Source organism: Acartia tonsa, chromosome 1, assembly GCF_053477335.1.
Source record: "Acartia tonsa isolate MP-2025a chromosome 1, ASM5347733v1, whole genome shotgun sequence".
Classification (NCBI taxonomy): Eukaryota; Metazoa; Arthropoda; class Copepoda; order Calanoida; family Acartiidae; genus Acartia; species Acartia tonsa.
In genome coordinates, this window is record NC_137260.1 from 19,051,168 (window position 1) to 19,062,502 (window position 11,335).

At 29.5% G+C, this 11,335-nt stretch overlaps 1 protein-coding gene across 1 annotated transcript in view; it reads left to right on the forward strand.

Moving 5' to 3' along the window:
• Positions 1–10,669, forward strand: part of LOC145314408 (tenascin-N-like) — a 54,468-nt gene extending 43,799 nt beyond the window's left edge. Inside the window, exons 7-9 of the mRNA XM_080154303.1 lie at positions 1,890–1,961; positions 2,345–2,470; positions 6,726–10,669. Of these exons, the coding sequence (XP_080010429.1) occupies positions 1,890–1,961; positions 2,345–2,470; positions 6,726–6,926 (399 nt within the window). The 3' untranslated portion in view covers positions 6,927–10,669. The remainder of the gene's footprint in view (positions 1–1,889; positions 1,962–2,344; positions 2,471–6,725) is intronic.
• The last annotated feature ends 666 nt before the right edge of the window (positions 10,670–11,335 follow it).

The window sequence follows — 11,335 nt, forward strand, 5'->3', positions numbered from 1 at the left end:
GGTTTTTATATTAGACATTATATGCTGTAGAGTAATCATTGGCAGTTTTTATTGATCTCCTAGTAATTTAAATACTACTAAATCTGATAAAAAGAAATTTATCAAGCAACATTTCAAATCATATCAAATTGGTTTCAAACGTTATTTTTTAGATAAAAATTTTCCTCTATATAAAAGACTAATCTTTAATATAATAATTAAATGAAATAAAAACTAGCTATGATAGTTCTAGAAATACTCTAAGGCCTTGAGGAAGGTTTATTTTATATTCTTTTAATGGCATTAAGCGTGGCAGTTAAAAAGCATAGTATAATTGAATATTAATAAAAAAATTATTTTGATAAATATGGTAGCAACTTAGAACTAACAATACATAAGATTGAAAAAGAACAGTATACTGTAATATGGTATTAGCGAAAAAAAAATCTTCAAAAATGTAATAGTTTATAAAATAAGACACATTATTGAATGTAAAATTTTGATTTACCTATAGATTAGTAAGATGGTTTGGTCAAGGTGTGTGTTAACAAACAGTCAGACTAATATACCATACTTTTTGAGAATCGGCGTTTTTATAAAGATATTGAACAATATTAAATTAAACACTAATTTTAACAAAAATTCTGAAAAATTTAACTGAATACTATTTTATGTCCACGCCCTCTTATACATTTGCAGATATGAATGATATAAATCAAGTAACTAGGTTTAATGACTGACAAAAACAAAAATTTATGGCCTAACTGCCTTCCATAGTGGATATGTGTGTATTATGTGAAGGGTGTACCGAAAAAAGTCAGAATAATAATTGAATACTTATACTTATAAGCTAGCAAGGAGGATTAATGCATCTGAAGAAAAACTGTTATGCCTCAACTAAAACATCACAACAGATAAAATGAGACTGTTTTCTTTGATAAGCTGAAGTATTTGTCATATTTTCATCATTTTTTATCGTAACCTTTTATTAGACACCCTTTGTTTAAAAAAATATATACGAGTGTTTCGGTCTCGGTGTAAATTAGGCAAAAATTGGCTTATTTTAAGCCAACAAAATTGTCTTAATTGGGCTACGTTAGAAAAAAAGTACACGGTTTGGTTACTTAAACAGTCTTTTGTTAGGCGTATTATGTTTATATTTTACTACCTTGTAATGTTTTTAAAACTTTTCTTCTTAAAGTCTTCTTAAAGTATGAGTTATAATGTCAATGAAATTAAAAATTAAAATTAATTTTAAAAATAATTTGAAATACCTAAATTTCTGATCGTTTACGAACCGTTTTATTGTATAACCCTTTTCTGCGAGTCCTAATTCAGTGTAAGTGTTAATAACTGTTTAGGGCATAAAAGTTGTAGTTTTTAATACACCTCCCTATCTTTTTTCAAAGTACTCAGTTACTGAACAATTCGCCTTATCAAAAATCAATTTTATGCTTGGAATTAAATTGCATTCGAGTCAAATGAAATGCTTTTTAAATTGCCTTTATTATTGCAAAAACAAATCATTTATCAATAAATTAAATTTTTATATTAATTAACATAATCAAAACTTGAAAAGGAATTTTAATATAAAGTATATAAAGTATTACAGCATATTTACAAAATATCTAAATCTTACAAACTTGTCCAGTATAGTGAAATTTTCAGTGAAGATTCCTATGGCATATGAGCATCTACCCCATACATTGTTTTTTCGTCTGTCTGTCGTTCATGCTAAAGACAGATAAGACAAACCTTACTTCATATTTTTTTTATATCTTGCATATACTTTCTTGCAGACAACTGAACATCTGCTCTATAACTCACTTTGGCCGTTTGTCAATTCAATGAATTTTTTTGCGCCACCCTCTTGTTGTTTCTAACTTACTGATGAAGGTTATTTATTTCAGGTTGAATATTACCAGGTGCGCTACTCCAGCCTTGTCAGTGAAGAGAATATTGAGAAGACTATCTACCCTGAGGTTAGTCTTTTCATATCAAATATTATTACAAATATAATTATAATCTTGAAACGAAATACAGATAATTTAATTAAGTTTTAGACCCAAAAATTGATTATATTTCAGGAAATGAAATTTTATAAAACGATTTTTCAATATTTTTTCTTAAGGTTGAAGATCTATTTCTGCCCGTCCGTCTTACTAATTAAACAAAAAAATCTATCTCTGGCTATTGTAGGTCTAGAATTGGTTCTTTTTTGGTTAGTTTTTTATAAATATTGAGGTGATTTTAGAGGGAAATATAATTTTATATGTTTAGGGATTGTTTTACATGAAAGGACAATATTTTTTTTTATTTAAAAAGGCATCAGTTTTCATGAAAACTAATCTTGTTGATTCTTAAGGTTGAAGATCAAAGAATTACAATTGAATTGCCTGGAGCTTCTGGACCTGGTCTAAACCTGGAGGGCAGAGTCAAGTACCTGGGACATGAGACTGAGACACAGTGGATAAGATCTCAGGAACCACAGGTATACAGACATGATAAAATCTTTTCCAGTATCGCTTCGAAACTGATTAATATCCGCTGGATTAGAACCGGTTATTTTCCCTTTCTATATCCGCGGCAAGCTGTTTATAATATCTCGCTAACCGCTGAACAAATATGGTTCTCCTTTACAGGGTAGCTTATCATAGGTCCTAGGAAGGTTTATAATTTTGGGGGAGGGTACCACCACTCATTCAAGAGAAATCGCTCATAGAAAAAAATTACCCCCCCCCCCAAAAAAAAAAATCCCCCCCCCTTAAGAGGCCTCTGTGATAATATATCTTCTTAATATATATTCTTTTTTCTAAAACTATGAAAACAAAAAAAAATAATTTGACAGGTTATGAATGGAAGTGTATAAAATCCGTATGAAATTGCCCAGCCCTGCGGAAACTAATCTTTTGTTCCTAACTCAAATAATATCAAAGCTAATGAAACTTTTCACATAAAAGAAAAGAAGTTTGTTTAAAAAAATAATATTACAATTCCCTTTTCAATTCTGAATGTTCCGTCCCTCTCTCCCTAATTATATACTAAAATAGTGCTAATACGGATTAAAATTAGGTTCTTATTTCAAAAGGAGGCTTATCAAATAATGACTATAGCTGAAAATGTCTCCTAGTTGAAAGAAAATTTTTAAAATCGTTCATGATAAACTTTATAAATAAAGATACCAAAAAATAGATGTATTTTTTTTCTAAAAACCTAATCTTTAAAGAACATATTACGTTTTAAGATTTAACATTGAACTACCTTTCCCAAGAGACATTTTTAGAAGACAATATTTTTTTATGTGAATATTTGATGTTTAGTTTGACTAACAATCTCTTGACAGGAGCTATTGCAGGAATTTCATTAATCTTTAATTAAGTAACAGATAAACATGGATATATATTATGGAAGATAAAATAATAACATACGAGAGGATACATTTATTAGGTATGAAAAAACGGAAAATAGATTAAAAGCAAAATAAACTTTCCTTGAAAAGTTATTTTTCTATCATCATGTCTGCTGGGATGCCCTTACAACCCCATAAAATAACATTAAACCTGACTAGGATCAATACAAAGCTTTACACAAAATTATAAACCTAATGGCCCAGAAATTTCTGATACCTTAATGTATTATGAACATACAAAAAATGTATATTATGCAATATTTTCATGTTTTTGGGAATAATTGTCAATGTTCTTGTAGATTTGAAGATAATAACTCTCTAGGGAGTATGGGGATGCCCGCAGGGATAAAGGTTATGTAAATTAGCCTAAAGGTTTGTTAAAATCAATTACAACAAATTACAGTAATGAAAAAACACAGTTACTTCCCTTTGAGTGTTAAAACCATTAGTTGGGTTAAAATTGATATTATACTCCGATTACATATCCTTTAAACCCCACGGGAAGCCTCAAATCTGTTTCAATTCCAAATAACAATGTATATACAGTTGTCTGAAGGTTGGATAAAATAATATTGCACCTTGAATCTGATGATTAAAGTACCAAACGCACGTTGCATAACCAAAAAATTACGTATGTAGCCTTGGTTCAATGATTTATAGAGGACTAATGAAAAAAGTAACAATTTGTGTTTTTTCTTTTACTGATATAAAGTTGAAATAAATAAAAAATTAATATATGTAAAAGGAAAAGTTTACTTCAGATTTTAAAAAAAATAGAAAAGCTTTAATTAAAAAAAATGTTATTCTTACAATAGTTCTTTTTTAACCTTATTTCTAAGAGAAAGGAGCTTGAGGTGATGGGGGACCCGACCTTATACAGTATTGAGGAAATAAAAAAATAAGGCCTAAAACTATGTTTCTTTTGTCTAAAACATAGTACTATTAATACCCTGAAAAGAAGAGCTCTTTCGGTCTAGCAAGATCATAAGTTATAAAGTAATTTATTCAAAGAAGTCTTAATTATGAAACAATGATATCAACAAAAAATGAAACTATCCCCTTTAAAAGGAAACCGTTTTTTTTTTGTATTTTATTGTCTAAACATTTTGTTAAAGATTCATCCTAAATTCATTAATCTTAACACTAGATTAATTTTCAATTCTGGAATAGGGAAAAAGACTTAGGGTTAAAGGGATAGGAGAATAGGAAAAATTGGGAAAGATATTGTTTTAAGAAAACTTAGGAATACAAGGATAGCTCAATTGAAACCATAGAGGCAAGACCAATTTTTATAGTTATGGTAAAAAAAAGATTTTCATTATGTAATATTAATGATTTTTACAAAATCTTATTTGATTGTGAATTGATATCATACAAACATTAAAAGGTTTATTTTTACTAATGAAACCAATGCAGATTTTTAAGCTAATGATGTATTCGTATCTTGAAATTTTAAGCCAATTTACTTTTAACTTAACCCTGTGAAAAGGTGGAAAAAAAGGGAGGGGCGATAAAAAGTATATTCACGTTCTTAATTTTGTTCATTTATCTTTTGTTTCCTTTTTTAAAAAAAAAACAAAGATGTAATACTACAAAAGACCTAATCTTAGGTCTTTTATAGAATTAGGTATTTTGTAATTTAGGTCTTTTGAAGCAACCACCAATCAAAAAAACTTAGGGTGCATTTAATAGGATACACAAATTTTAAATGAATTAGATTGAATAAAATAGGTGTATTTCTGTCCTAATAAAAGCAAAAAGTGTGTTTTCCTTAGTTCTAAATAAAAAAAACTAACCTTACCTAGCCTAAAGAAATAAACAAACGAAAAACTGACACCCTCTTCCTTTTTTAACTTCAAAATAAGAGGGGTTGGGAGTCCTGTGCTCGACTATTCACTTTAAGGGAAACTGCCATCCAAAAGCTATAGTCATATATAAAAACAAAACTGACTCACTAACCATGACTCATCAAAATGATACACCTATAGGCAATGTGTATTAGAAAATGAGGGAAAGAAAAAGACTCATCTTTATATGAGAGAAACATAATAGATGACTAACTTAAGAAATATATTTTTTTGCTATAATTTTTGCTCATTTTAATGTACAATAAAAGGCTGACATTGTATGCAACAAAGAAAATGTTGGAGAAATGATAGTTCTAATAGAATTGAGGGCCAATAGGCATAAATCTCTAATGCAACTAATCTATGTACTATTATGTGAAGAAAATCTTATATATTGTAAATTCACTGAGTGAAAAAGTCTTTGATACTTCCCAGCTATTTATTGAAATATATTTCGGTGGACATTGCACCCTCTTCAGTCTTGAGTTTAGTTGGATGTTAAAAGTATATTGTCTTTAAAATGTTATGCTTTTAAAAGAATCATTTATATTGAGTAATATGAGTGGGAGAGTTTTGTTTAATCATCTCACTTTTTGTGATATCATCTAATTTTACTGTTAAAACATTTGTTTAATATTTACAGAAAAACTAAACAAGATCACTTCCATAACTAGCGCAGCAAGATTCATAATTAGTTTTGTCCATGCCATGTTGAATTTAGCCAAACAAGTTAAAAAATAATTGGGGTTGGGCATTTTTACGGGGGGCGATTTCTCTCGGAAGGTTGATGGTACTCTCCCCCATAAAAAGTTAAAAACCTTCTCAGGACCTATGAGAAGCTGCACTGTATAGGAGAACCATATCGGTTCAACGGTTAGCGAGATCCTAATAATGGAATAAATATCCCTTTAACTTTTTAATGAAACAACTTCCATGCTTTTAAAATCCTTGTTATTCTATGATTTTTATCTTATATAAAAAATATAAATATACATTTGTTTTGTGTTAATAAAAAGCATAAGAATTATCGTACATTTGTTTTCGATATATTTTTATTTAAAAATGTCAAGGCTAAAGATATAAATATTCCTTCTATTATATTGCATAACTATTTCATTTTTTTTCTCCATTTTTATTTATCCTATTTGGGTAATGATACACATGACGTCATGACCTATTTAAATATTTATGTGCTGAAATTGGCAGCCAATAAGCCTTAACAACATTGTTAAGAAACCAAAACAGCCTAAATCCTTCAAAAGGATAATATAAAGCAATCACTCAAGGTGTGGGAGGGGGAGTTGATTCCCCATTTTCAATCTTAGTTATGAAAAGTGGATTTTCTTGGGAAGGTAGTGGTACCCTCCCCAAAATAGTTATAAACCTTCTGTAAAGAATAATCATATCGGGAGAGAAGTTAGCAAGATCCTTCAGTACATACAGATAACACACTTCTTTTACAAGGTATAACTAAAAATTTTTTATTTCAGATCCAATCAAACGGCATCGGCAGCGAGAGCAGCATTCTAGTCCCAATCATCATTGGCATCCTCGTCGGCATCGTGGTGTTAGTCATCATCGTGTTCTTCCTTGTGAAGAAGAAGAGAGAACAGAACAAGTATGATGCAGAGAAGGCGAGCTCTGACAAGGATGAAACACAGAAGTTGAACGGAGACATGCCCGAGTCATAATTAATTCGTCGGACATTAAAAAAAACTTTTTTCAGCTTTCAAATATGAAACAGAATTGCATTGTTTCATAATAATAGAAGCAGTTTTTTTCTACAAACAATGCCATTTTTTTAGTACTTAAATGTGCAATGTATAACTAACAATTTCTTGTGCACAAAAATGTGTACAAAAAGTGTATACCTACAGAGTGCATAGGCAAAAAGAAGATCCCCGTTTTTTTTTATTTGTACACACATTTGTAAATACCCACACCACACAGATCTGTGTTAAAATAATATTTTTGTTGTGAACTTGTATTCATTCAGAACATGTATAAGAAAAAGCTAAGCAAAGAATATAAATGCTTGACTTTTCTGGAGAGAAAAAAAACTTAACGAGACATGGTGTTTGTGTTTTAAGTTAATGAAAATCTTGGCGACTTTTTGGCATAAATATATGTAAAATATGTTTTTTTTCCCGTGTATAATTAAATAAAGTGAAATTATGTGGGTAAAAACATGCATACATATATACAAAAAGTTCCCCTCTATCTTGCATATTAAAACATGAAAATTACATGGTATAAAATACCAGAACACAAACATACAATAAAACTGATTAAAATGGCCAGTGAAACAAAACTAAACAAGTGCCCAGTGATATAAAAAAACAGTGTTCTAAATCTAGTTATTATTATTATTATTTAAACAATTGATGTATCATAGTATAACTGTATATGTAAAGAAAATCCGCAAACACATGTGCCCGCCATATTACTTGATTGATTGAGAGCTGTGAATTTAATAATGTAGCGCGGCATTTTTCAACATTGTTGCGCAGATAATTAATAGTTAGCAAGAAGCAGTAATTGTAATCATAAACACACGCGTTCACACACAATTGGCAAGTGCATTAGGTGAGGAAAAGAGGATAAATGGGTTGGTTTTATGGCAATTTGAAGATGAAACAAGCCTACTAAAGTTTAAAGGTTCCAGGGAAAAAATCTATACATTAACTTTTTAAAAAAATAATAAGCATAAAAGTTAGTTGGAAAGCTGAGAAAATTTATAGACGCTTCGCACCCACAAAAAAAGTTTCATCATATGATCTCATATCACTAATAATGGTACTCAGTGCACGGGTTATGTTGTGCTACCCCCGCCCCTCCTCCGGAAACAAAAAGATGTAATCTTGGTGGTTTTGTCGCAGGAAGTCACGTCAGTGATGATCTGAACTGAATTGCAAAATTGTCATCCTTTTTTCTTCATGTGTGTGTGTGCGTGCGCAGGGTTGGGGATATTAATTCGGCAAAGAAAATAGTAAAACAGAGCACACTAATCTCTAATGCAAAAAGAAGTGATTTTTTTTGTTTAGGTAACTTTAAAGAAAAGTTATTGGTTTTCTCTTTTAAGATTTTTACATAGATTATTACTCTATTCATCTATTTACTTCAAATAGTCCTTACCCCCTTCCCTGTGAGTGAGTGTGTGTGTCCTTACTGTGTCAATGCACAAATAAAGCAGGTGTATGAGGGATAGGTGATATAAATGTTTTTGGGCCTGACAGATTTCTTAAAAGTACCATACATTTACTATAATTTTTATTGCGGACCAAAAAGCCGGTACCTTTTTATTGACCAAGGCCTAAATATTTTAATTGCCAACCTCTTAAACCCCTGCAACATGAGTTTTTGAGAGATTGTAACCCTTAATTATGACACTGACTGTCCTATCTGGTCTTAATGATGCCTCCTCCATCTTGTAACAACTACAGTACCAAGTCATTAACAGTTGTAAACCATCAGGGCGGCCATCTTGATTTCAAGATGGCGGCGTAGCAACTTTGTTTTCCCGCCATTAATGTTTAGTAGACTTTAATTGCAATTTCATAACAATAATAATGGGTATATTTTATGGAGAAAAATTTAAATTACAGGATTGTGATAATTATCTAACGAAACTTTAGGATTTATTGTGCTATTGTTTTTTAGTTTTTGCAAGCCGCCGTAGGAGACATGGTGTCATTTTAATTTTCTGATAAAAAACATGGACATTTTTCACGTAAAAAGAATTGTAGAACAGGGCAGACATAGAAAAGATATAAATTACCAAAAAGGATGAATTCAATTGTAAACAATGTTAATTTAAATTTTATTATAATTCGTAATTTATTATATATCAGTCCTTTTCTATTATTTTTGAGAATTATTGTCCATGTTTTGGAAAAATAGTAGAGTATTAAACCTATCTGTTTGTAATTTTGTTGTAATTTTTCTTGAAAAACAATCGGACCATAAATTATCTATTTGTAAAATCAACAGTTAGCTCTATTAATGGCCAATTTAAACACAATTTAGCAAATAGTCCACTTATACTAAATTATAGATCATTATTTTTCATTTTTTCACTTCAGTTGTAAAAGTATAACTTTCATTTTTTCGGTAGAATTTTTCATTTGTAAGTAGACTACTATGACCCCCCCCCCCCTCAATTTTCAGGATTTCTAACTCTCCTTTACTTGATCTAACTTAACCTAAAAGATGTATTATTTAATAAAATCTAAATATGTTAAAAGTGGGGGGATATTTTTGACAATTCCACTTTCAAAATAAAGAATTATTCTACTTTTATTATTAATATATTAAACAGCAACTAAGGCGCATATGTATGGGCCAAAAGTATTACAGTAAATGTTAAAAATGACAACATTTTGTTAAAATTTTGCTTAGATGAGTTTAACTATATTGTAAACAAAATATATGTAATTTTAATTTACTGAAAAATAACTGTTAATCTTTTTTTTGCTCTTGCTCGAAATAATAAAAATTTTGTTAATTTAGAAAGAGAAATCAGAAATTTCAATATTTAAAATGTTTGTTTCAAATGCTTCCCAAACCCTTTTCTCAAAATGCAAAAAGTAAAAGAATTTTATTTTCAATTTGCCTAAGAATTTTTAAGGTAAAAGTATATAATTTTGAGCCTGATAAAAAGTACCTACCAAACTACCTACTACCATTTGTCCAATTTTATAACTTTTATTTTGTAAAATGTATGTTTTCTCGTGTTTTTTTCTCGATTATAAAAAATCCATAAATTGCTGAGCAGTCATGATACATAAATAACAGCTTTTAAACCAGGGGCAAGAGGTGTACATCCTTAAATATTATATAGATAGTTTTAAATGAATAAAAATCAGAGATTTTTTTTGATAAAACCGTTTACCTCTTGGTTTATTTGTCTTTTTATAGCAAGCAATTTCAACGCCATTTCTCAATTTTCAACGTTTTTTTTAACCTTTTTTAAGGAAATTTTCAAAATGACTGTTGCACGTTTTTAGGATACATACATTTGTTTATTTTCACACTTGATTAAAAAGGGTCAAAATTAATTATTTTTTTAGCAAAATTTTGTTGTAGCGAGTTTTAGTTCCAGCGAAAGTGTAGTTTTTGTAGTCGAATCATGAAAAAAAAAGCTTATTATTTTAAAAGGAAAGTATTTATTTTGCTCGTTTGCCTTATTTTTTGATACATTTTATTAAATTTATCTTCAAATAATAATAAACAAGTAAAAAAACAAAGTATGATCCTTTTTTCTAAGTCCATAACGTACAATTATTTTAATGTAGACTGTACGATTTTGTACGTACAGTACGTTTGTAACAGGATTTTCTATACTCTTAATAATTATTAATATTATATTATTATTAAAACCAGGTGGAAAATTTGTACTTTGACTAAATATTCAATAAACATTGTTTGGAATAAATTGATATTGATATTTTTAAAGCGAAGCTACTATATAGCCAATGTATGTACGTCTGCTAGTTATTAAAGTTTTAGCATACAGATGCTACTACTATTTTAAAAAATACTATCTTGAAGATTAGCTGCTCTTTTTAAAAGCGAAGCTTTTCTATAATTAGGGTCGGTCCGTCCGTAACGGATAGCTTTTTTCGTTAATTTAGGCATGTTAGAATTGTCCTATCGATTTCAAATTTTGCATGGTGATTCCTTTAGTAGTTAGGTACGATTTAGAAAGCATAGCAACTCTATAATCATCACCAAAATGTCCGTACGCCCATTTTAAACATGTTGATTTTTTACTTTTTTTAACAACAAATTTTTATGTGATCTAATCATCCGATTGATCTGAATTTTGATTCCTGGGACAACAAAGTGTAATGTTATAAGCAAGCAACTCTATAATCAAGTCCTAAAAATGTAAGTATGTCCATAAACATTATCCTGAATCAAGCAGTTTTTCAACAAATTTACTTACAATTTTGCTTTGACTCTTATACATTTATATTATGATTATTCAGTTCTGACACTATACAAGTGTTAATGTCCGTTTGACCTACCGTTTCAGTGCTTCGCTTTTATGGATGTTGTCATCCTTGTTTAGTATAAGACAGTGTAAGGGTTATCGGTG